Source organism: Pleuronectes platessa, chromosome 15 (assembly GCF_947347685.1).
Source record: "Pleuronectes platessa chromosome 15, fPlePla1.1, whole genome shotgun sequence".
Taxonomy (NCBI): domain Eukaryota; kingdom Metazoa; phylum Chordata; class Actinopteri; order Pleuronectiformes; family Pleuronectidae; genus Pleuronectes; species Pleuronectes platessa.
This window is the reverse complement of record NC_070640.1, coordinates 19391557-19418490: the sequence shown is the minus strand read 5'-3', so window position 1 is coordinate 19418490 and position 26934 is coordinate 19391557. Positions and strand designations below refer to the sequence as shown.

The window sequence follows — 26934 nt, the reverse complement described above, 5'->3', positions numbered from 1 at the left end:
ATGCTGTGTTACATTGTGTGTTTGTTTCATTTTTACAAACTCCAATAAACACCATATCTGTTAAATAATGTTTTATCAGATGTAGAACTGACATCAAACTCTTTTTCTCTCACAGCCTAGCTTTTTTTTTGCAGTTGTTTGTCCTACTAACAGGTGTCGAATAAGCCGTTGCAACCCATCATCTGTTGTTGTTTTCTTTTCTTGCACAGTCGTATTGGTCTTGATTGGGCGTGCACAGTTGCAGATATTTTACACAGTCTCAACGCTTGTCCTGAGTGGAGCCCGGTCATCGCTGCCTTCACTGATCATTGTGTTCAGCAGCTGCCGCAAACTCTCAAGCGCACCAACCTCTTCACCCTTTTGGTGCTGGTGGGCTTCCCCGAGGTAGGTAGAATACACACAGCTGGATGGAGTTGTAAGCTTCTTCCTGACTTTCCAAAGTCAATTGTGTCTTTTATATATATATATATGTGTGCTTGTGTGTTTGTCAGGTGCTGTGTGTGGGCACCCAGACGGTGTTTATCGATAACGCCAATGAGCAACACAACATGATCTTGCTCAAACACTTCACGGAAAAGAACCATGCTGCAGTGGTGGACGTTAGGACACGCAAGAGAAAAACAGGTTAGTGTCGTAGTAGCACTTAGAATAACATTGCTTGTGTTAAGAAGTGAACATGGAATTAGCCGTATCTGAGCTTCCCCTTCATCCATAGTGAAGGACTACCAACTCATCCAGTCTCAGGACTCCACCACAGCCAGCCTCCCAGAACAGTCAGAGGACCAGGGATGCCCAAAGACGCTGCTCAGCCGCCACCTGAGCCATTTCACTTCCATCATCAGCCACCTACTGGAGACCAGTCTGGACAATGGTTCTCCTGATGCTGTGGAGGCTTCCTGGGTCCTGTCCTTGGCCCTTAAAGGCCTCTACAACACACTCAAGGTGCCTGCCATGACTTAGGATAATATAATATGATAACCACGATTAGTTTCATTGATCCCGAGGTAGACACTAGTTTGACGCTAAAGACCAAAAAAAACATGCAGAATACATTGACCAAAACATAGAGACAGTCACAATGCCCACTACAAAATCTGACCTGTGAGTCGTTATATCTGGAGCTGCCACAGGAATAGATGCCATATATGATCAAAATCCTAAAAGAAGTTTTTTCTAATTCCTGGTTATCCTCTTGTTTAGAAGCACGGAGTGGAGGAAGCTCAGAAGGCCATCCAGCAGTCAGGACTGACTCAGCTGCTGGTGAGAAAGTGCAGCAAGGGGACGGGCTTTAGCAAGCTGTGGCTGCTGCGGGATCTAGAGATCCTCTCCATCATGCTCTACTCATCGAAGAGGGAGATCCACTCCATGGCCCAGGACCCCGAGCGAGACCAAAGAGAGCAGGACAAGGAGCAGGACTCGGACCACTCCAGCTGCTGCGCCGATGAAACTGACGTCAACAGGCCCGACCCCTTGGAGGGTCTCGATGAGGAGACGAAGATTTGCTTCCAGGTGATGAGGGATACTGTTTGAAATACTTGCGGGAAAATATAATATAATTAAAATGTAATAATCCTTTTTTTGTCAACACAGATCACCCACGATGCCTTAAACGCCCCTCTGCCCATCCTGCGAGCTATGTATGAGTTGCAGATGAAAAGAACCGACTCTTTCTTCCTAGAGGTGCAGAAGAGGTCAGCATCATTTTCCACTAGGAGATATATTCTAATTCTAATATACTCTCATTTCTGTATGTGATCCACCGTGGCCAGTTGAATCCAAACCAGGATTTGCAATTGTTTGCATTGTGCCTTTGTGATACTGTCAGATTTGATGGAGAAGAGATAAAAACAGACGAGACAATCCGCACACTGGCTCAGAAGTGGCAGCCCAACAGGCGGCCGAGCTCTGAGGAGAGGAACACCAAGGCTGTGGACACTGATATGATTGTGGTGTCCTGCGGGGTGCGTGGTATATGCTTTTAAATAGAAAACATCTTGAACAGCTAATTACATTACAAAGTTTTTTAGTTTTGATTCAAAGGTCTTCACCTTCGATGTAAAGGGCCTTGAGATAATGTATATTATGATTCGGCGCTATACAAATAACATTGAAAATTTAATTCAGTCAATGCTTTGCTTGTTGATTAGGAATGGTTGTTTGGATCATTATATATGTACGAACAGTGACAAGAAAAGATCAAATCAAAAGAGAGAAAGTGTTTGAGATGTTTCCTTACATCAGTTTCTTTACGTATCTCCATCATTGTCCTCGTTCCTCAGTCTAAACCCAGTTACTGTGAGAAGGCCACAGAGGAGGTCAACGTCGTGGCCCAGAAGCTCATCACCAATTCAGAAAGCGACCTGCAGCTCAGCTACGCCAAACAGAGGCGCACCAAAAGCTCAGCTCTTTTGCACAAGGAGCTGGACGTGCGCAGCAATCGGGCAGTTCGTCAGTATCTGGTGAAAGTCAACCAGGCCATCGCGACGTTGTACGCCCGCCACGTGCTGGCCTCGCTGCTGGCTGACTGGCCTGCAGAGACAGCACTAAGTGAAGAGGCCCTGGAACTGAACGGCGCCTCGCACATGGCCTACATCCTGGACATGTTGATGCAGCTGGAGGAGAGGCCGCTCTGGGAGAAGGTAGGAGTTTGTCCTCCCGTTGGTAAATAAGAGTTTGTGTTGTATGAAAATGATACAAACTATGATATGCACATATGATTCAAAATCGGTGTTTTGGGGATTCATGCGTCGGGGATGTTCTGTTCTTGATCAGATTCTCCAGAGGGTGCTGAAAGGTTGCAGGCAGAGTATGCTGTGCAGTCTCTCGCTCACTGCTTGCCAGTTCATGGAGGAGCCAGGTATGGCCGTGCAGGTCAGAGAGTCAAAACACCCATATGACAACAATACCAACTTTGAGGTGAGTAAATGACGCACGTCACTATTATTCTATTTTCTCAAAATCAGCCTTTGAGCTGGCTACAGAATGGAGGTTGTGCAACTATAGATGGTATTAGGTCAGACTAAATCCGGACACAATGCGATTTGATGTGATTTCTGAGTCTTGCGACTAAATATAGGTTTTCAGCTTTGTTGTGCTTCATTTGTCGTGCAGTGTACAAGGGGTTGCGAGGACCAGTCAGACGCCCCTGAAATTGTGAAATGTCAGAATTGTCCGCTTCCCTCAAAATCAGCACCTTTTGCGTGCTTTTGCGTGAAATGGCAAAACACGATAGTTGGAAATAGTTTATATATATATACTGTAATCAGAGTGTAGCTTGTGATTAATTTACAATAAAGTAGCCTCGTTCTTCAAAACACCCAAATCTTCCGAACCATCTTCTAGTGTTCCTTTGCTGAGTTTGTTTGAGATGTTTTGGCACACAGAGTGACGCACAGGATCAAGGCAGCATGTTTCTCCCTTGTTAGCATAGTTATCAAACAAACATTAACTTCTTCTTCTTTGACAAAAACACTGGTCCAGAGCTGGTCTGGAGGAGCCGACAGCAACACGCAGTGTGAGCTGTCGGGTCTTACAGCTGGACCGCACAGTGTCTGTAAATCGAGAGCTTTGACTTATGAAGGATCATGTCTTAGTATTCAGAACTCAACCTTTTTCAGTCAGTTAATAGACTTTTTTTTGTGTCCATCTTTTGTCTTCGCAGGACAAGGTGAACATCCCAGGAGCGATCTACCTTTCAGTCAAATTTGACTCGCGCTGCCACACAGAGGAAGGTTGTGATGAGCTCATCATGTCCAGCAGCAGTGATTTCCTCCAGGATGTCCACAACTTCAGTGGCTCCCCTCAGAAATGGTCCGATTTTGAGATCCCTGGTGAGGAAATAAAAAAAATGATTCATGTTTTTGTGTTGTGTTTACTGTTGTAAATCATTTTTACCAAATGTCTGCTGTGTTGGTTTCTCTCAGGTGATACCCTCTACTACAGATTTATTTCGGACATGAGCAACACAGAGTGGGGCTACAAGTTTACTGTGACAGGAGGTCACAGAGGACGATTCCAGACAGGTACTTAGCATTAGAAAATGTACACACCTTTGTATTTTGTGATGAGCTGTTTCAGTAACTCTACACATGTAAAATACAAATTGAGCTCAAAATGAGGTTGGTGAGGTTGTCAGGTCGCCATCCTCTCACATTATGGTGTTGTCTTTCATTCAGGGTTTGAGATAATGAAGCAAATGTTGGCAGATGAACAAGCACTCACTCACCTGCCACTGGCTGACATATGGGAGTGGCAGGTATGCGTGGCCTGTCGCCAGACCGGGAACCAGCGACTCAAAGCCATTCACTTGTTGCTCCGCCTCCTACAGTGTCAATCGCAGACGTAAGCACGACCTTGATTATACATTTCTATCTCTTTACTTCTGATTCTTTCCCATTTAAATTCATTTAAATATATAGACTGGTATTGTTATGTATGGACATGAGCAGTCAAATACACAAAGGTTTTTACTTTGGCATCAGGGTCATCCCCTGAGACCTAAGTAAAGGAACTTGGTGAAGAGGATCCTGTTCACATTTTGACCTCAGAGTTTTCCATGGATGGGCAGGATTGCAGCTCCAAACAGAGTTTGCATAAAAGCCTTCACTAATCCCTCATGTACTTCCGTGGTAGAGGAAGTTACCACGGAAACGGGGTAAAGGATGTGTTGAGAAATTTGCATATGTGAGGAATGACTCGGCAGCCGTCTGGTCCAAATGACTACATCATGCAATTTATAAGAATGTTGTGCAAACATTCTTATAAATGTTTGCACAGTAAATAATTTAATAAATAAATATAACAATCCTTTTTTTTTATGTAAATCATTCTTAGATGTAAAAATAAATAGTGAGATGGATAAATCAAATAAATTTCAATGAAGAATCCAGATTTAAGGTTTGTAGAATTATCTTTGTGTTAAAAACTCGGGAATCTTTTCACTTTCATCTGTTTCTGATCTCAATCTAAATTTGAGTTTGAGATATGGAAGCATTAGCAGGATTTTTTGTGTGGCTTTGAAGCCATTGATGAAACTTATGAGGAAATTGAAAACTTACAGCTCACGTATGCTGAGAAAGGAGTTTTCAGTGACAGATCAGCATCCAGTTGTTAAAACAACATTATAGTATTTTATCTGTATTGTTCACACATAGGAAATAACAGAGATCGATATATGTGTTTTTATCTGTTTGTATTTAGCTGTTACCCCTCGAATGTATAGTAAATAGATAAAGTTTAATTTTCAGCTTTGCTTCTCCATGTTGTTTTGCTAACAGAGTGTGTGAGCTGAAGCTGCTGCGACCTCTGTGGCAACTCTTCATGTCAATGGAAAACAGCCTGAGCCAGGATCCCACCAGCATCACTGTACTGCTGCCTCTTCACAGAGCCCTCACCGAACTGTTCTTTATTGCAGAGGCCCATGCCATCGTGAGTGATGCATCCACACACACAAAGGCACACACGTGCACACGTGCAGGCTGGGTCATACAACAGGTCACATTGGGTGCTGTATGGGTGTAGTTGTTAGGGCTGGAGATGTGGCAGAGAGACCCTTTAGCTATTTGTTTAGTTGTGTTCTTTCTCTTGTGATGAAAACATTATTGACTTTGTAGACAAACGTGGAAATGGAATCAAGTCTGCTCTCCGTTAAGACAACCTATCTTTTTCTTATTTTTTCTTTTGGTTTGATAACAATCAGAATAAGGTTATTTTAGGGAAACTGTTATTACTCAAAATTTTATTTTGACCTCTTTCTTTCCTCATCTCTCTCTGTCTATATTAGTCTCTCTGTGAGATTTGCATGTTGTTTTTCATCCCACCTGTTCTGTGCTGGACTCAGGGCCAAAGCCTGGCTCTGCCATCTGCCAGACAACACAGTGCCACACTGGCTCCCTTCAGACTGCTCGGGAGAGGAAGAGCTGCTATCCATTTTATGATGCGTACGGGTCCTCTCTCTGTCTAAATTGTCCTGAATTATTAATTAGGAGATGTCTCAGGGATTATTAGTGCACTGTCAGCCAGGAGTTTCCCATCTGTGGATGCAATTGAACCAGACAGTCCCAGAGGAGCAAGAAACCTTTTTCCCCTGCTCTTCAGGTCTGGTTGGCAAAGCCTGAGGCTGTTGACCTGACAATAAAATGACATGAGCTAACTTGTCATTCACGATGGATTCTGCGTTCCCATCTGCACCCACTGACTCTTGCATGTGATGGAGCCGTGTGTGTCATCAACCGCCAGGGGGCAGTAGAAGTACTCAGAATCGGGTGCTAAGTTGAAGACTCAAGCTTTTGATCCACAGTTCGGAAGATTCCGAGATGAAGGTGTTAGCACAGGGAACTTCAGAGGTACATGGATGAAATCTTTGTAGTGTTTAGCAGAAGGGCAAACATGGTGGTTGTTAAGGTAACTCCTTCATTTTTTTTTACCATCTAAATGTTGTCTGTATTTTCCAGATATAACAGTGAAATGGTCACAGTGAGTTGTGGCAGCTGTGCCCTTGTTTCAGGATGCAAGTGGCTGTGAGCTGGACATGAATTAAGCCGGGGAATGTGATTCCAAACACAAGCAGTCCGTCCGCTATGCACCATCTGGATTCAAGAGATATTAGATCTGCAAGCAGTGTTGAACCGGCTCTTGCACCCCCATTCATGTTCGGGCATGTTGCATGTGCCGACCAAATTTCAGATGTGTAGATAAAACGTGACACATTGATATATTGTAGGGGGCCTTATTGAGCCATTTTGCCACACCCAGTGAGTCGGAGTTGGAATGTTCATGTATTGAGGTCGGGACTTTTAACATGTGAATTTTGGGGCAGATCTGAGAGAGATCTGCAGTGTGAAGTTATAACAGCTTCCTGTGTCATAGAAAACATATATATCTTGATTGTGCACAGTGATTTTGGAGTGAATCTGATAGATTCTGTGGAAGGAGTTTGAATAGGGCTGACTATACCTGTTGGGTTAAGGCTATAGTCCCAAGAGGCTTTTTTCTACATCCTAGCATGCTACATGTTTCAGGAATGTACAGTAGGTACTGGCTGCAGGGGCTGCTTCATTGATTAATGATAATTCCTTCCATTTCAGTAGAGGTCTGTGGCTTGGGCCCTAACTATACATAATGTCCCTATACTCTTGCAGGAGCTCTTCACATTATTAAATAAAGAAGGCAGCACTGGTATGAGGCTAATACAGAGGACACAAGTCACTATTTAAACCTCACATCAGCTGTAAGGATTAATGCTCTGCCTACAACACAGAGCACCATCTGTCAACATCCTCCCAAAGAGTCAAGATTTGTGTGGACTGAAGTTGGTGGCTCTCATGTTGTGATGACAGGTGGGCTCAGCTGCACTGTTGACAAACAACGGAGGTTAACTGCTCCTTGTTGACACTGCAGTAAAGTTCATGAGCGTTTGGACACATCACTGCTCCTTCTGTGGTCGAATTAGGTCTTAATATATAATATTTTGTGGCCAGTGTCCGTTCACATACCAGCGGTGGGGCTTTTTCTTTGCAAGCACATAAAGATCGAGGCCACGTCAAGTGAGATTCAGTGCACTTTCTACCCCAGGAAGTGAACAGTTATATTTAGGAATCAAAACAGTATGTCACGCGCTATTGACTGTACAAATCGTCCTAGGATGTTCCCCAGCATAAACACTGGGAGTGTTTTGAGATGGATGGTGACTTGCGGGCTCTGGACAGTGTCTTCAGCTCTGTAAAAGCTCCATTTGGCCGGTCTCAGTCCATTAAGCCTCGATGTAGTCTCTATATTCTTATCTGTATTCCCCAAGGTCCCCGGGGCTATGTAACCAGAGGTACGTCTCTCCCGTCGCGCTGCAGTGGAAGAATTTTTCAGTTTGTTTATAATTTCAAATTACTTTTCCAACATTCCACAGCTAAATTTGATGCTGAGTTGGAGATGAATAGTTGCGAGGGAACCTGGCCTCATTTATAAGTGAATTCATCTCTTATGTAAGCTGGTCTTATGTCTCGTGAAGTTAGCTCTATTCATCTGGCGTGTGGGGTGAATCTGTGATCGTGATGTTGCAGAAGAAGCATTATTTATTTCCAACCTTTGACTTTTTTCCCAGGCACAGGGCATCCTCAAGGAGTACCTCCTAGCCATGACCACTGACGAGCAGCTCCTCAATCAGACTGCAATGGTAAGACTTCTACGCCTTGTTTGTTTTGTTTCACTGAATAATAATAAATAATAAATTGAAGTCCTCCCCGCTTCCAGGCTCCCTCAGGTCAACTTTGATGATTTTCAGTTGTGAATTGTTATCTGTATAAAAGCTCAGATAAAGTATCTATGAACCTAGAGATGCTGTGATATTATGCAACTTTCTTTCTTATCCACGCGGCCCCTTTGATTGAACGGTCCTTAGTGGCCGTGAGTCAGCTAGTGGCTAGAGTCTCTCCTGCTAGTGAATCACCAAGCTGTTGACACCCAGCAGATCCTTTGGCACTCCCCCTCCCCTTGTTTTGAATGTGTGGGCAGCACTCAGGACTAATGTATTTGGTAATTACAGGCCATTAGCATTCGTGGCAGTGATAGCCACAGCTCTGTACTCTTGTCTGGACCCTGTAAACACAGCAGAGGAACCTAAAGGTTCAGAGGGTCAGAGACGTCAGCTGAGTTGGTGGTCCTTTAAATGTGGCCAAGGACGCTTGGGAAAAAAATCATGTGACCACACGTGTCACAGACAACTTCTGAATTTGATTTGAAGGATCGGATCAGAGGATAAATTTGGTGTGAATACCAGGTCTGAACGGGGTCAAAGGAATCAGTGGGCGAAGTTGACTTTTTACGTGGGTCTAAATTTGAAAGGTTCAGTGTGTAGAATTTAGTGATATCTAGTGGTGAAGTAGTATGTTGCAGCTGAAAACCCCTCACCTCACTCTCCCCTTCCAGACATGAAAGAGAACCTGTGATAGTCTTTAGTTGTCATAAAAAGGTGTTCAGTTTGGTCGACTTGGAGAAACATGGGGGCCTCCGTAGAGAGGACCCACTTCTGACATAAATATTAAGTATTTAAATATAAATGGCCCATTCTAGGGTAAAGAGAACAACCATTTGTACAATTTAGATGAAACAATCTAGTGAAAACATGACTATGATTATTTTATTTACAATTTCTGCCAATTAATCCCTTTCTCCTAAATCTTACTCACTAAACCTTTAAAGTGATTCAAATTATCGGAAAAGAACCAATAGTGAATGTGCAGATAAGGGAACGATAAACCAGAAACTAATTCAAACAACGTTGGGTCACTTCACTGAACATAATTTGGTCAGCATCAAACATTAGACAAATTAATGACAAGCCTGCTGTTTGCTCTTAGCTAACTATAACAAGAGGGATTGGATCTTGATTCTCTGTAAATTATCACTCTGCATGTTTTAACAGATTTACCAGCAGCTATTTTCAATGCACTGAATTAAGAATCAAATCATTTAACTCAATATAGTGTGTAACATTTCGATATTTGTTGAGTGAGGGGGATGTCAATGGTTCAATCAGCGAACACATGAGGATCCCCTCTCTGGTAAACTGGTGTAAAGTCAGTCTGTTCATCTTGGATGGGAGTGCTGTATGAAAATGAGATGTTGAGCTGGTGGAAGCACTCGCCAATCGCCTCAAACCACAGCAAACAACCACCACATGACTGATGTCCCCAACCTGCGGCTCCAGGTGAACAGATGTCAGTGGAGCAAACAAATCCACTGAAAGGCAGCGCAGGTGTTTAAGCACTTAGCTATTTAATAAGGTGAAGCGAACCACGCAGACGTCCTTGTGCCATTTATTCACCCTCAGTTTGCCTTTTTATCATCACTCAACATGCAGAGCACAGCGCAGATGAAAAACAAGCTTTCTAGTCACAACGTCAAACTCTTCGATTCTTTCTCCCTGCAGCCATTCTTCTGTATTTCATTCACTTACTGATGCACCTTTTTCTCTCCTTATTGTTTAGGCTCTGAAGAACATTGCTGCCATCAGCCTGGCTATAAATTACCCCAATAAATCTACCAAGCTACTCACCATGTCCCCGTGAGAGGGATCTGCTGAGGGGAGCGAGGACAGCGACCTGTAGGGGACAGGTTCGCTCCGAACAAGGAACAGAGAGGCGAGGGAGGAAAACCTCTCTGACCACCCAGTGCTTACCCTCTAACAGGACCCCCGCCCTCCACGCCTGTAACTCACTGAAGCACTGTGGACATATGGTGGTGGTGGTGAGGGAGGGGGGGGACTCGCAGAGCACTTTCCACTCTTACTCACAATCCTTTTTGCCTTAGATGAGTCCAGTTTATCAGCATGTCCATTCACTGGAACAGGAACGATATCTCTTTTGTTTAGTTTTTCACGTTTTTACTTGAAGATGCCATGCTTGAGGACATGAAGTGTGCCAAATTTGCAACCTTCACAACCTTTTTTCTCCCCCGCCCTCTTAACAGCATCCATTTCGATTTACACGGTTGATCACGCCCAAAACAGGTCACCTTGGCGACTGGCGTGTCTCGGCGGACATGTAGAGCATCCTAAAAATACTGTCCAGGACAGTGGAGTCTCATTAGTCACCACAGGGAGAAAGTACTGACCTACAAGCTCATTCTGCTCCTTCCTCCCTTCCTTCCTTCTGTCCTTTTAAGCTTTTTGTCCCACTCGAGAAAGATGAAGATGATACTCATTTAGCCATAATCTTTGCATAGGATGACAATTAACATCTGAGCTGAGGGAAACCACTATTGCAATGTATTCCTCGCCATTACTCTATCAATATCTCATAACTCCATTACATTACATGAATGAGAGGCAATGATGCCAAATGTTCATGGGAATAAATAACATCAACATTGTTATTAGGACACCCAGAATTTACGGTTTTATCCACAGATCAGGTTATTCCCTGTTATTATTTAATTCAATATATGTTTCAGCAGTTTAAGCGTCAAGGTTTTTTTCACAGAAGTTAACGCAAAGCTGAATTATACATCGGTTCCGTCAAATCTTGTGTGTCGTTAAGAATTCAAGAAAAACACAAATACCTGTTTCAAACTTGTACTTCCCACTAATGCACAGATGGACACTTGCATCTTTGTCAAGTGTTGAAGAAAAAAGTGACTGTAAAATAGACCCTTATTCCACTTACTCACCACTATCATGACTAATGTTTGTTAGGCCGAAGGTTGATTCTTACCTCATCTGTTGTTCTCACACAAATAATCTGTGTGACGCTTCCTCAGATGACGAGTGGGACTTTTGCGTCACATCACATTGACTGCGCATGTGACAAAGCTGAGATCCAGCTGTAGCCACATCTGCATCGCTCACATGTACAGCCACCTCATGTGAAGGAGGCGTCCGGTTGTGTCTCGTTTGCTAAATCCAAACCCCAGTTTGAAAGAGGGCGATCTAATTCGGTTTTGTTTTCCAATCATGACCGCATCAGTTCCAGATCATGTAGTTATTATAGCCGTGGGAGGTCATGGTGGTTTTATACCAAAGAAACCAATCATTGTGAGCCATGAGAGTCTCTGTTCATCACTTATCACAGAGGAAACCATCAGACATTGTTTCGCTTGTTTTTTCCTTTTAATTTATTTTTATTTTTTCCTTTTAATTTTGAACTGGTCCCCACAAGGACCGTACGATAGCTCAGTGGTTTTGTTTACACAAACATCAGCTGCAGTGAGGAAAGAGGAAGACTTCCATTTCCTCCATTTGGCTTCTACGACGCCTCGCCTATCTACAACGTGCCTATGGTTAATAATGAAGCAATCATAATTTAACTCATGTTAGTGGAAATAGTTATTAATTCTATTTTAAAGAGAAATATATTGTTTCATTTGAAAGGTTTTTTGTAACTTTTTACTTTTAATGTTGGTTTCTCTTTTTCGCGAGGATACTTGATTTTTGAAGCTGACTAATTTGAATGTACATATCTGTGAATATTGATTGCACAAGAGAAAGACTTTGATATCTACCCCTGACAAATAGAAACTTTATTGGGCGCCAACAGGTGGACACTGACTTTGATTTTGTATGCATGGCACATTGAAGGTTAAAAAAAATTGTGGGTTGAAATGTGGTTCATTTGTAATTAAAATAGAAATTACTTAAGTAAAACCTCTGCTGTCATTTGTATTACTTGTTGGCTCAATGTGGGATTCCTGCACATCAACAAATAATGTATTGGTCACTCACTCAGTATCATAGATTTTAAAAGGTCAGTCTACAGTCTACACACACTGTTCTCAGTGATCCAGCAGCATCAGTCCTTCTGTTTCCTGCTGCGTCTGTACCCCGAAGAATACAAGTACAATCCCCTCCCGTAAGTCGCTCCTCTCTGCAATCTAAAATTCAGCCTGGTCCATTCCTCTAGCAGCCGTGTCCCTTCTGTTCAGTCTCTCCCCGGTTACCTCAGAAGACCGTCAGCCTCTGGTCTGCCTCCACGCTTCCTCCGTCGCTCCCCTGCCTCCAACCTGGAGTCTCGGGGACGACGCTGATGACGGAAGTGATGATCACCGGGGCGGTAATGACATCAAACGCAGGAAGCATTCAATAAGGCAACAGATGATTCAGTGCCCCTCTGCGCCACCAGAGCCCCCACACCAGAGTGAGTCAGCAGCTCCAGCCCCCCGCCCTCCCCCTCCCCTCCTACTGCTTGTCTCCCCTCCGCTCCGTCTCCTGCCTCTGTTGATTGTTCACCCAGGATCCCAGAGCTGTCATGAAAAGATGAAAAGAACCAGCCGTGCAGCGAGACGAAAAAGAAAGGGCTTCTAATAAGTGTCATGTCCTCATGATATAAGGGGAGCCTTGGCAAAGCGGGGTGATGCTTTGCTAAGATCATAGATCTGGTTCAGGGTGACATTGGGAAAATGCCCAAAAGTGCCCAGAATTAAAAAATGAAATAATTACTTACTGTATTTATTAATTAGTATGAATACTTAACAAAAACTCAACTTGAATTAGTTAATCAAGTTATTAATATTAATTTAATTCATTTCATGTTTTTTTTACTCAAATACCCATTTTTTTATGTCTTAGTATTTTTCGAAGGCATTTTTCCCAGCTACACTTTTATTTCATGTCATATTTGACATGAAATAGATGAATGATGTCATAGGTAGTTCAAAAACATTTTCCAGGCATCTTTGCATTCTATAGGACTCTAGACACAACCCAGTGTTTATGTGGAGAACCAATATGATGATTAGGTAGGAATGATGTCACTATAAAGCCAGAAGATTGTCATATAAAGTAGGAATGCCTTGACCTTTTTTTATTATTAGCTTCTATTTAACCAGGTTCGACTAATCAAGATTTACAGATAATGATTCCATGCTTTAGGTGTCGAACCACAAATCGCAAAATGTCCACATAAAGGAGATTATTAGTATATGTTAGGCTATACTCTTTACTAGATGTGATGCCTCCAGTAAACAGTGGAAATAATAAATACGTATTTGAATTTTGAAAATATGTTTCTTTAACATGGAAGCAAAAAGGAAGCGCAAAGGATAGAGAAATTGAAAGAAAAATACTGAACTAGTGGAGCTAGTTCAAAAATCCAAAGCAAGCGGTTATTGTCCAAACACCACATTTTGAGGGTTGATGAATAATGAAAAAACCTAAACCAGTAAAGAAAGCAGATCTGGTGGAGAACCGCGGACTCAGCAGTGTTAACATGACCCCGACAACTGATGTGGAACCGACTGATGTGACACAGCTTGTTTCGTCAGCCTGGGATTCGCAGCAACTAGTGCGACAGAAACGTTCTGCCTCAGAGCTCAGTGGCTTCTCACCATCATCTGCTTCAGCTGTTTACACGTATGAATCACAAACCACCATGAGCATCAAATGAATCATGACGGCAATGTATTCCAAAGTGTTGCCTTTAGCAGAAACCGCGCTCGCCCACCCACATCCCTAAATTTATATGCTGCCCCCCCCCCCCCCGTTTCACATCACTTTCCTGTTTGAACGTTCAGATAAATTAGGAAACTGCCGAATGACTCCTATTATCAGGGTCAGCTGAGGGACAGGTTTCCCATTGGAATCATCTGGCACCAGAGCAACAATAACAACTGCTCAATTCGCCTGTTTGGCGGTGCTCTGTTCTCTCGGAGCTGATTATCTCTCTTTGATTGTATTAGTCTTCCGTGTGTGTGTGTCTGTAGTTGGACACGTATCTCTGTGAGGACCATTTTCCGCCTCGAACCTATGGAGTGAGAACATTTTTGAGCTGTTTGAGACTTGTAGGGTTGGAATTAGGTTTGGGTTAAAGTCAGGGCTCGGCCTAGGCAATTACTTTTGATGGTTAAGGGGTCGGTTGGGGTTAGGGTACGTCTCCAAGTAATGGTAACTGTGACAATGTGTTTAAGTGCAGGTGGACTAACAATAAACAGTTCAGTGAGGTATTCACATCCGCTTGGAATTTTCTGAGTTTACTAGTTTTGCAACACTAAATAAAAAAAAGGATTAAATAAGCCTTTTTCTTTTTTTTTTACAATGATCTATAAAGAACCCTCCACCATGAAGACTTTACAAAATGAAATTAAAAAGCTCAGGTAAAGAGACAAATACAAGCAAAGTTAATAATGTAATACTGTAAGTCGATATATATCTACACTAAAAGCTTACTCCAATAAAAACTAGAATGGCACTATATCAGTGGAGCTCATCCCTCCACCAAGGCCCAACATATTCCTTAAATCCAAGTGAAATTATTCAGGGGAAATCCACGCCTTATATCACCACATCAAAGAAAGTGAAGGGAAAACTCTGACCCTTATCCAGATCCTACTTTTAAATTTTGTGGAAATCTGTTTTCTTGTTTTTGGTTTATCCTGCTTACAAATGAACCAAACAACAAACAGTAACAGTGGAGGTTTTGAATAAATAAATAACATCATCAAAACATCAAAAATACTCTGTCAAATCTGATGTGCAATCTATAATGTACAATTCTTGTGAAACTAAAAAACTTTTTGCTTGTAATTTAAAATCTTTTGCAAGTGCTAAGACAAACCCCTGTCATCCACACTATTATCATCATCATCATGTTTAGCTGAATGTTCATTGAGGTCTACTACACAGACCCTGTTATGTCATGTGATGTGAGCCAGTGTTCTAGCTTTGAGCCATTTCTCATCACTGGGCGTTTCCCACTCTTTTTCTCCGTCCATTCCTCGTGCACCTTTGCTCATTTGAACCTGCAGCCCTGCGGATGAAACCTTGGCCACGCCGGAGGAAACTCCACCTCTACCTCCACCTTGTCATAATGAGCCCTACTTCCTCTCCCCACCTGGGACAGCGGAGCAGTGTGGGTCACCCCTCACGAGGCTCTTGGAATAATTGGGTAGTTTAAACAATCCAGTGAGAATAAGACGCAGCGAAAGCCTACGCCCCGGATATAGCAGCTCTGCACATGCTGCAGTGTGTGACTGCAGCGGGGGGGAGAAGCTTTGCTGCGTCTCCATCTCATTTCTCTCGGCCGTCTCCTATCTGGGGTAGAGGTGGGTTGTTATTGGAGCAGCCACCTGTGGCACCAGGAGAAGGTGGACCATAATGGATAGCTGGGGCTGCCGACATGACAGCCAGCGTGCCGCGCCTGTGATCTAATCTGGAACATAGAGAGGGGACTGTGTTGGACTAAAAGGAGAGAGTGGCTCTAAAGTGATGAAAATGAGGGCAGGTGGACTGCCCTGCTTAAAATGGAAGCCTGTACTGTATGTTTATCCCTGACCTGTGTGTGTGTGTGTGTGTGTGTGTGTGTGTAGCAGAGAGAAAACATTGAAATGCTTTCCTACTAAACCCCAAATATGATGAAATAGCACTGTTGGGTTGCTTCATCTTTTTTACCCATTCATCCTTGTATGTCAGCTGGCAAGCTCAAATATATATATATATATATAAATAAATCACATGGTTATGCAATTTCATAATATACAGACGTACAGTAGATGAACATGAAATCTTAGTTAAAGCAGCACAACCAATGGTAGAGGAAGTACTCAAAACATTTTACTTAAGTAAAAGTACAAACAATGAGGCAAAATTGTAAATATTTGCTTTCAAATATACTTAGGTATTAAAAGTAAAAGTACTTGCTGAGTGAATCCCACTGCATCCTCATGGCTGAGTCTTCGTGACTTCCGTATCCATTTTCTGTCTTTCTTCACCAGTGATGCTACTGCTGCAGGAGGCGGGGTCTACCTGTCCGCTCTGATTGGACCAGTTCCCCTCTCGTTATTGATGACTCTTAAAGATATGTCAAATAATGTAAGATCTAGTGGAGGAGAAAGAACAGATGTTTGCTGATTTATGTAATGAAGTAAAAGTGAAATGTACCTGAAGATCTACTTAATCACAGATACATGGAAACTAAGGACACTGATGCAGTAAATTAGCTTTTCTCCATCACGACACTGAACAAAACTGTAAACATAATACCTAAGGAGGAGGCTGTGGTGATGGAGGGAGCTGCAGCAGCGAAACGCACTGGCCACAGAATATCAGCACAGAAATCATGTCACTTTGTTATAGCTGCATTAATACGATTGGCCGTTACGAACCCGCTGGTAACACACAGCTTAACATTAGCCAGTGTGACGTCAGAGATCTGAATCTGTCTTTGCTGATTTGATAGCATCCTTCAGATCATTGTAATTTGATAATCTTCTTGTAAGCCAGGAAGGATGAGTGTGTTTTCCTTCACCACTGAGGGGAACTCCCCTGCTAGAAGCTATTGATGTGTCCGGTGGCAACGAGGACTCCGAGTGGTTTCCGTTCTTACTTTGACCAATCACGTTTGAGCAGGCTTTGGTTCCTTACAGGTAAACAGTCAGAGGCGGTAGACACACGTTGACAGAGGTACATCAGATTTTTAATTTATCTTCAATCATTTACGCAATATAGTTTGGGTGCCATGCAATCGAATCAGGCTGTACCGGTAATGATCCTTCCGCAGGTTCACCTACGGAAACCTTGTTACAACTTTTACTTCATCTAGATAGTCTAGTTTGATCGTCTTCTCGGCGCTCCGCCAGGGCCGTTACTGACTCCGGCGGGGCCGATCCGAGGTCCTCACTAAACCATCCAATCGGTAGTAGCGACGGGCGGTGTGTACAAAGGGCAGGGCCTCAGCAGCCTGTGAAAGACTGTTTAGTGTTGCAGGGCTCATCTTCAGTTCAGGTAGAGCATGCATAGGCTCAAATAACTTTGAGAACCTGCTGCTTTTGCGGCTGAACAAAGCCTATCGGTAGTGTTGTTGTACATACAGGATTTAGTCCAAAGGAGTCAAGGTCTCTTCCAATAAAGGTTATTGATAACATTCCACTGAAGTTTGACTTTTTGCAATCCTTACAATACTTATTGGCAGCTAGTTATCATATCTTTCGCTCCATGAAACGCATGTTAATGCTCAGTAGTACACATATGGTACTATAATGTATTTACATTAAAAAATTCCCCTTACATTACTTTTATACTTTAAGTAGTTTTGAAACCAGTACTTTTACACTTTTACTTAAGTAAAAAGCTTGAGTTGATACTTCAACTTCTACAAAAGTATTTTTAAACCCTAGTATCTATACTTCTACTTGAGTAATGAATGGGAATACTTTTGACACCTCTGGAACCATGTACAGTGAATGGAAAGTAGATTCATGGTCTAGATATCTGCTGTCTGCTCTGGAATCCCCACTATACTGGTCATTAGCCCCAGGGGTTCATTTGTCGTGAGTTGACTGTGGACAGAAGAACCTTGGAACGCTCTCATCACACTGCTGTCTGTGTGCGGAGCAGTCTGGACCTGTTCGGTCCTTTTGGAGGGGACATCACAGGGAAACATGACGAGGCCTTTAAAGAAGAGAATGTCTTCCAGTCCTCTGGGTATTTTCTCCCCAGAGCTAGCGAAAGTGAAAAGTTCAAACATGTCCACACATACACAAGCTGGGTTGAGTTCTGAGCAGGAAATCTTAAGTGTTGACAGAAAAAAAAATATTTCCTGGACTGTCGCCCCATAAGATTACATTGTAGCCAATGCTGCTGTGATGTGGCTGCCAGCGGGAGGATCTACTTGACTGATTCCATAGGATTTTGTAAGTACCATTCATTTACACGCCTACATTTATGAACACAGGGCTCAAAATCTAAATAAATCTTAAATGCAACACTGGCCACTTGGCGTTGATTCCCTCATCTCACCCTCAATAAGACAGTAACTTAGTGTATTTTGCCCAAAATCTCCTCCTAAGCTATAACTTTATGCCTGTGATGGATCAATACTGTCCTGTGAAACACAAGCGCATACTGTATAGGTCGTCTGTTCCATCAGCTTAAAGGGATAATTCACCCAAAAATGAAATTTCACACATCTTCTACACACCCCCTATGCCGATGGAGGGGTGGGTGGAGTGTTTGAGTCCACAACACATGGACTTTCATGACACTACACGAACCGTTTGAAGGCATTTTCTGTTGTTTTTTTCTGTTGTTTTCTTACGTTTGAAGAATCGCTCCATTTAAAACCCATTTCACTTCAATTGTATTGGATTGGGTTGCCACACTGTTTACCCCTGAAACAAACACTCGGCATAGTGATGAGTAGATGAGTGAATTTTAATTTGTCTGTGAACTTCCCTGTGACGCACAGTTTGATTGATTGCTGTGTTTATTGCTGTAACCACGATCAAGGTCCTTATTTTAAGCCAAACCACCATTTTCCCTTAAATTGACCAAGTCGTCTTTGTGACTAAACTGAACTGAACCAAACTGTTCCATAAGCCATCACCACATGTTTATAACTGTTACCATGACAGAGAAGGTCTCGTTAAGGTTGGAGGACTTGTCGGAAAGATTCATGTTTGTTTTTGATGTTCTTATCTTATCAGCACAACAATCCTCAGACTCCTTCAGTGTGTTGACTTCTTCCCCTGCCACAGCGTAAACACAACTCCACAAATATCAGGGACTCCTCAACATCAAGTGGGCCGTCAGTTGCTGTCAGTGGCTTCACCCTTTGTTTTTCCAAACAAGTGCCATTTAGAGCTGAGTTTGTATATCATGCTGCCTCCGTCCTGCTGGAAAACGTTGCACGGCTCGTGGCAAAGATCAAGCGAGAAATATCTTTGGGACACAGTGCCATCAGCTCGCCCTCTGTTCGCTGCTCGCCTGTGACGGAGGAGGCCGGCTTGTTATGATGCCACCGCTTGTAGGAGGCTGTCATCCGCCGAGAGAAGCCCGACCGCTGGTACAGCATCATGAAGTCTCCATTAGTCCCTGATGTGTGTCTCCACGCTGCAGACGCTGCTGCCCACGCCAGGTGAACCCACCAACCTGAACGCCTGAAGGAGAGCACTGTTTCTCCCTCATCTCTCTCTCTCTCTCTCTCTCTTCTACTCCTCTGTTGTTTTGTGTCATACCACCTCTCTCTTTTCTCTCTGCCTTTTTCTTCATTTCTTCTTTTCACCTTTGTTAGTGTTCTGTCGTTCTCACCCGTTCTAAGGTGCGACTACAAACATCCTTTTCGTTTTATACAGTCAGTAATGGAAAACACTAATCTCACTGATCCTGTAGCTTTGGTGTTGAATTGGGTTTCTGTTACTAAGCTTCCACGTGTGGCTCTACTTATTAACAGACCAAAGGATCTTATTCAGTTAAATACTTAATCGGTTATAAATATGTGTGAAGAAAAGTTCATCAGGCATCTCTGATATTACACATTTAATACAGAGGTGCAAAGTGAAGAACACGGTTTATTTTAAGGTGCTTATATTCGACTTTATACTTCTACTACACTACATTTCAGAGGTAGATGTGGTACTTTTTGCTCCAAGCTTTGGACATATTGTATATTACTTGCATACAGAACTATGTTTTATACAAAACAGATGATAAATTGTTATTAAAATGTAGTGATATTGATTTTCATATTGAAGGGGGAAAGTTTTGTGGAATCATTTTAAGTCTTGCTTCAGGACACAGATGCTAATATGTAGAACATTTAAATTAAAGACACATTCAAATATTCTCTCTGGACGACTATGAAACAAGGATTTAGTTACAGGCAGAAAGTTCAATAGAAGATTTCTGCAGGTTATAAAAGAGAAAAAGCTAATGCCTATAAACCCATTATATATGACACTATGTTTACATTGCATTGCATTGCAGTATTACTACTCATCGAGGTATGCAATCTAAACTAAATACTTCCTACAACACTGCAACTGCAACAACTTCTGCTGTGCACATTCACACTGTGCTTCTCATGAATCCAAAACAGATGCATTAGGGGTACAGGTTCTGTTGGAGATCTGCTTCCTGCAGAGACGAAGCTTTTTCAGCTGAGCTCCAGGGATTGACAGGACACCACTCAGTCCACAAACCAACAGACTGGGGTTTATTAAAGTGATAGATTAGACAGAGGGAGGGGGAGAGGAGGGGATTGTGGGTAAAAACAGAGGACATTATGCAGAGGAGAATGCCAGCCTCTGTTCTGCAAGGTCGTAACTGTTAAACAATTTGGATTCTCACAGTAAAACAGACACACAAACACACACACACACACTCACACACACACACACACACACACACACACACACACAGAACTAAATTTAAACACACATCTACCTAATTCCTCCTCTCAGGGACATAGAAGCGCATTACGGCAGTGGGACTGCAGTCAAATAAATGATTCAAAGCACAAGACAACAAGAACCTTTGTTTTATTATAGTTCCATCCATTAGTCTAATTAAATTAATGAGCTGTCCACATCAGCAGTGACCTTGTACAGAACAATAACCACACATGCACAAGTTGGAGCCCAGGTCAGGATGAGAAGTGTGTCACTCGGTGCCTGCATCAACTTATTTTGGCTCAGGTGCCCTTGGTTTAAAGGAAAGGTCACACATGTGTACAATCTGCACTCATCTCCAGCTCACACCTACAGTGGATCTTCTCAACATGAGATATAAACCAATTAAAAACCTGAACAAGCAGCGAGCTGCGACTCGTGCCACACTCGCTCCACATCCTGCCCCACATTCAGTCACACTTTGGTGCACAGCAATGTGCCGCAGTGGTCTACTTGGAACTCTATCATTAACCCGTAGCCCCACTGCACAATGTGATATTCTTAAGTGTTCAGTTTACTAGAACTCATTCGGGTTGAATGTCGACTGTCCAGCGGAGACACGGCCACGAAAGATGAGATTTTAACTCCCTGTTTTTTATAGAGCCCTGCTGGCTCGGTATCCTTTCTCCCCAAATGACCTTGATGGACAAAGAAGCCTCAGCATAAATGAGAAGGAGCTGGTTAATAGTTAATGACAATCTCTATTATTGGAGCAGCAGACCCTGTGTTGATGAGCATGTGTTTGGAAAAAAAAAAGAGAGCAAGATCTGTTTTTTGCTACATAAAAAGGAAACCTTTTTGTGTACAGACGACCAAAGGAAAAGGTCTTAAATAATTGTTGTTTCTGTAATAGCTGAAAATTGTAGGAAATATCAGTGTCAGCAGGAATGACTGGAAAATAGATCATTAAAGAAGTGAAAGGAAAAATCAGTCCGGGTGATGGTGTCTTTGGGATTTCCCTTTTTCCAAGTTGTCACCTCTTGCTGCCCTGAGAGTCAAGGAGGCTCAAAGAGAGGGAGAGTAATTGCACTCACAATATAGCGAGCAGCTCTCCGGCTGTGTGTCAGAAGCAGCTGCTTTACCACAACATGAAGGAGTCGGGTGTCTCGTCCACCTGTGTGAGAGCCTGCACATACACTAAAACATGCTCCATTACACATGCTGTAATGGAGTCCAGGAACAAGGAGCGCAGACGGGGGGGGGGGGACTTCCTTTCAGCTTGTCTTTGTAGTGAACTTCCTTTTAACACATCCAAACATCTCTCAAGTGATCTCTTCCCTCTACACTGTACTGTTTCACTATCACATCAAACGCACCTGATTGCAAAGGTGGCCTTGGGCCAAGGAGGCTGCTTCTAAGACAGTTGTTCATCAATAGCTTTGCCTCATCTGAGGACCAATCATATCATAACACCACTGCACTTGCTCATTACCAACTTAATTTGAATAAACTAGAACTAAAGCTAAACTAGAGCCTAATGTGTCTCCATAGCTTTTTTCTGTGCGAAACACTTCTAATCTCATGCTCATGCTGGTTGGTGATCACAGAACAACAGAGGAACAATGAGCTTGAGTACACATTAAACATGGAAAGGCCAACAACTCACTAAAAGCACATTTCAGAAAGAAAATGACCCTTTGGATTCACTCTGTTAGTTATAGTTCATTCTCTCCATAACAGATCCATCCTTCCATTGATTCATTAATTCATTAATTCATTCGGTCATCCATCCATCTATTCATTACTAAGTAATAGTAATATTCACTCAGTCATCCATCCAGTACCCAGAAAGAATCCCCCACAGACACAGGGATATCATGCAAACTCCAGACTCTGCCAAACTGGGATTCAAACCAAGAACCCTCTTGCTGTGAGGTGGCAGTGTGAACTTCTGTTCCACCCACGACCACCCTTTTTTTTAATCCTAAATGATAAAGTCCAAAGGATTTTTTTACCTTCTTAGACAGCAGCCATAATGCTCACACTAACATGCGTGTGTGACACACAATAGCCGCCCTTAGTCTCCATTATCTCATTTGCATCCAGCGTCCATTCCTGCTCGCCATCGTTTGTTAAGCAAATCCTGTTCTTGCCTCAGCACACGAGCAGTATGGAGCATTGTATGGTTGTTGTGTTTTTTTAATACGTCTAAAGTGTAGGTCACCATTGACTTCAATTGTATTAGATGCTACTCTGTTTACCACTGACACTCCTAAAGTGTTTTGTGGACTAAAACACTTCACCCACCACTCCATCGGCGTTGTGGTGAAGAGATGATGACTGAATTTTCATTTGATCTGAACTATCCCTTTAACACACTTGCCTGGTAAAAGCCCATTGGCCTTCCTCACTACAGAATACACCACGTTTGTACTTGTGTCCCCGTGAATTCATATTCAGCAGTCAAAACTCCAAATGTTGTGAAGATGTAGTGAGCTCAATATTTACAGTCAGGACACGAGAGTTCTAAACTGACTTCCCCAGCTCAGGTGAGGCCCCTTCACTTCATTACAGCTGCCCCGTAACAAAATTAACTGCGGCTCCAACTTGCTGCCTCAGCATTTTCCACCACACTCACTGTGAGATGCAGCCTCACAATGGAGCGTTTAACAGTCCAGTGAAAACATGAACCTTCACCTCAGACAAACCAATGTGGCAGCAACAAATATTAACACGGAGACCATGATGTGGTTTCCAGTAGAAATGAACTCACATGTTCAAAATGAGACATCAGAGCCACCATCGATTTACAAAAGGACCGGCTGAGATGAAACAGATAAAACTCCCCAGGATGAAAATTACTATTGAATGGCCTCTGTTGAAAATGCACAAAATCCCCACCATGTTGTTTTTATATATAACACTTTATCTGGTTCTCAAACAATAACAGCCACGATGCAACTATAAAGGGGCGGCTATTGCTGAGGGGGTAAAGCGTTCATCACCTAACCAGAAGGTCGGCGGTTTGATCCCAGTGTTTTCCCATCTGCATGCTGAAGTGTCGGTGGGCAAGATACTGAACACTGAATTGTCCACTAGAAAAGTGCTGCCCATAGATGTATGAATGTGTGTGTGAATGGAACAACTGCACTGTAAAGCACTTTGAGTGGTCATCAAGACTAGAGAAGTGCTACAGACCATAACCATTTAAAGCAACAGAGAGAAACTCAAGCAATACAATAAGAATACATATATATACAGACAACCCCACTGTTGTTGTTTGATGTGCAGTGTCTCCTTCACTGTCTCAACTCCAAGTACAAACCTGTCTCTCCTTGATAAACAGGCAGAACAATAATATCTGTGGTCTTTTAATACAGATGTGGCCGATTGGAATGGTGCTTCAGCTGCGACTCATGACATTTCAGAAGTACACAATAGTACACTGTAACACAAGTCCAGGAGGGCACACTCTCACTCACATTATGTCGTCATCAGGTTTTTCTCAGACTTGACAAAGGGAAGCTACAGAGGACATAATGCAGACTGAACGATATGATTGTGAGATCCTAGTTTGATATCTGGTCCGTTGCCTGGCTGCCAGGATGGGATGTGTGTTTCCCGTGTTCTCATTGTGCTGGTTCTCCCCTCAGTTTGTGTGGCTGGCTCAGCGTCACCATCAGTTCCTGCTCCTCCCCAGCAGTCACTTCATCACTGGGTCTCATCTACTCACCAGTCTGTTCACCACTTCCCTGCTAGAATGGAACTGGTGCTGTGCTTTGGCCAAATCTTGCCACAACTCCTCATCAAGGAGGTTATGTTTTTGCCCCTGTCCATTTGTTTGTTTGTTTGTCAGCAGGACTATGCAAAATCTATCGACCAGATTTCCATGAAACTTGGTGGTAAGATGGAACATGGGCCAAAAAGACCCCATTAAAATGTGTCCCCCGACCTGAACAATAGGGCACATCAAGAATCTTTTTTTTAAATAATAAAATAAATCAAGGATCTTGCTTCAGCACTTTTATTTCAATATACACTCTTTTACACACTTTTATTGTTGCATCTACTTTCTTTACTACTTTGTGTTTGTCGGTAACGGCGCACGAGTCCAGCTTCTGGAGTCTTTCCTGACCCAGCACTCCTTGCTTTGAGTAAACTCAGCTTTCTGTCGAGAAGAACTTTCTTTTCTCTTCTTTAGAGTGGAGTGCAAATCTCCTTCAATTCCCAACAGTCCCCTTGTGGATCCACAATTGAATTCATCACATCCAGATTTTTATGTTGATCTGCACAAAATTGCACACACTCATAAATATCAGTCCCTGAAAAATGCCTGATACTTTTTCTGTACATCAAGATCCATAAATCTTTCCTGAAAAATCAGTGAAATTGCTGAAAACACCCTACCTCACGCACCCTGGTATGGATCTGCACACAAATTAAAATTTTTGTTTAATTTTTCTTTTCTAGATTTTTAATGCAGCTTCTCATTCCCTGTTTTACCTGAAACAATGACAGTGGGTCACTCACTTCACTCAAAAACTTTAAAAACTTTGATTTACGCATTAAACTATCATTGCTCTAGCTGATTAGTGGTGTAGGTGGTGTCTGAGACAACTCACCGATCTCAGTACTGTCAGCTGACTGCTCTGCCACCCTGTCGTGCTGTGCTGTGCTGCATTCTGCATATAGGCCATGTAGGCAAGCTGCTCAGTGCTGCATGTGCCTGAGACTGAGGAGAGCAGTGTATTCAGGCCAGCGTTTTATTTAAAGACTGTAACGTGGGCAGCAGCAACTCTCGGGGGTTTCAACGCTTCACGGCTCGCACAGAGGTGATCAGACCTCCTACTAACTTTTAACACCTATAGGCCCTTTTTCTTTCCCGACTTCAAAACGTGCTGCAATGTGGAGCCGGACAGCAGAGTGTGTGATGGTTTCCTCTGAGCGCTGGGAGGGATAATGACGAGAAGAGGATGACAGGGCCGACATCTGCTTAGCTCACAAGTCCAATTGTCACATGTGTGTGTGTGTGTGCAAGGCCATTGACTCTGTATGTGTCATTATTACTATAAAAATGTGGGAGGGTGAGTGTACTGAATGGCATGTGCGCACACTGACTGTTGGTGCTTGTGGAAACATGACAGGTTTGTTAATCATGTGTGTAGCTCTCCTCCGTAAGCGTGAGTGTGACCCTTTATGGAGAAAACACTTGTTTGATGTCTAGAACAACTTTTACAATCACAGGCAGTAGCTGTAATATTACAGAGGACAAACAGTCAGCGAGCTCAATAGGGACGATAGATGATGGAGAATGATTCAAGCCTTATTTGTCAACCGATCAAAAACCCACCTTCTAACATCTGGCTTTTGTCTGCAAAGGGAATGGATACACCCGGCCTAAGCTCCTGCGTCAAATGCCTCTGCAGAAGACACAGGTTTTTATCAGAATGAGAACACGACAACTGTAAACATATTCATTTCTTCTTCTTCTTTATTATGTCAGCCTAGACGTTGATGCTGCCTTAGCATCTTGTGACTTATTGTTGTTTTTGGTGTCCTGCTAATTGCAACACTGGCAAGACAGTGAGTTTAGAGAGCTTCTCAGTTTATGCTGCAATCCTCTCCTGTAAGTGGGAAAGAAGTCAATCGCCTTTTTTTCTTTAGCAGGTTTATCTGCGTTTAAAATAAAACTCTGTGTATCCACAGATGCAGATCCAAAAGTTAAGTCTTTATTGATACTTAACAGCTAAGGGGCCTGGAAAAGACAGATTCATGTGTTTTTATGAATCAGTCTTTTAAAATCTCCGAAAATGTATCAAGAAGCTGCCCATTAGACATTCACCATCTTACAGAACTCCCTCATGGTGTTCAGTGTCATTTTCCACATGTACCCACATTTCCAAGTTCTTACCTTGGTAGCCTCCGACCGCCCAACCACCGGTCCCCTTGACCCCATCCCATCTCACATTCTCTAATCTATTGGTCCTGACCTTCTTCCTTTTCTCACCCATCTTATAAACACTTCCCTGTCAACTGGCTGCTTCCCTAATTCTCTGAAGGTGGCAAGAGTAAACCCTCTCCTGAAGAAACCCACCCTCAACCTGTCTCTCTTCTTCCCTTTCTTTCCAAAACTCTCGAGGGAGCTATCTCTCCTCCTATCTTCACCATAACAACCTTCTTGATCCTCACTACGCCACTCAACTGAGACTGCCCTCCTTGCTGTCTCTGAGCAACTCAACACTGCTAGAGCCTCTCTCTCCTCTGTCCTTATCCTTCTACACTTTCCTGCTGCATTTGACACAGTGAACCACCAGATCCTTATTTCCTCCCTTCAGGACTTGGGTGTCT

General features: G+C 42.9%; 1 protein-coding gene across 2 annotated transcripts in view; it reads left to right on the top strand.

The window, feature by feature from the left end:
• Positions 1-12133, top strand: part of zzef1 (zinc finger, ZZ-type with EF hand domain 1) — a 33593-nt gene extending 21460 nt beyond the window's left edge. Inside the window, exons 41-54 of one of the 2 annotated variants that reach the window (XM_053441093.1) lie at positions 210-384; positions 492-624; positions 716-942; positions 1204-1509; positions 1591-1691; positions 1826-1961; positions 2280-2639; positions 2773-2916; positions 3662-3830; positions 3924-4022; positions 4176-4341; positions 5277-5427; positions 8096-8167; positions 9981-12133. In XM_053441093.1, coding sequence (XP_053297068.1) covers positions 210-384; positions 492-624; positions 716-942; positions 1204-1509; positions 1591-1691; positions 1826-1961; positions 2280-2639; positions 2773-2916; positions 3662-3830; positions 3924-4022; positions 4176-4341; positions 5277-5427; positions 8096-8167; positions 9981-10061 — 2320 coding nt within the window. In that variant the 3' untranslated portion in view covers positions 10062-12133. Of the gene's footprint in view, positions 1-209; positions 385-491; positions 625-715; positions 943-1200; positions 1510-1590; positions 1692-1825; positions 1962-2279; positions 2640-2772; positions 2917-3661; positions 3831-3923; positions 4023-4175; positions 4342-5276; positions 5428-8095; positions 8168-9980 lie in introns of both variants that reach the window. The other variant, XM_053441092.1, reaches the window with a different exon arrangement.
• The last annotated feature ends 14801 nt before the right edge of the window (positions 12134-26934 follow it).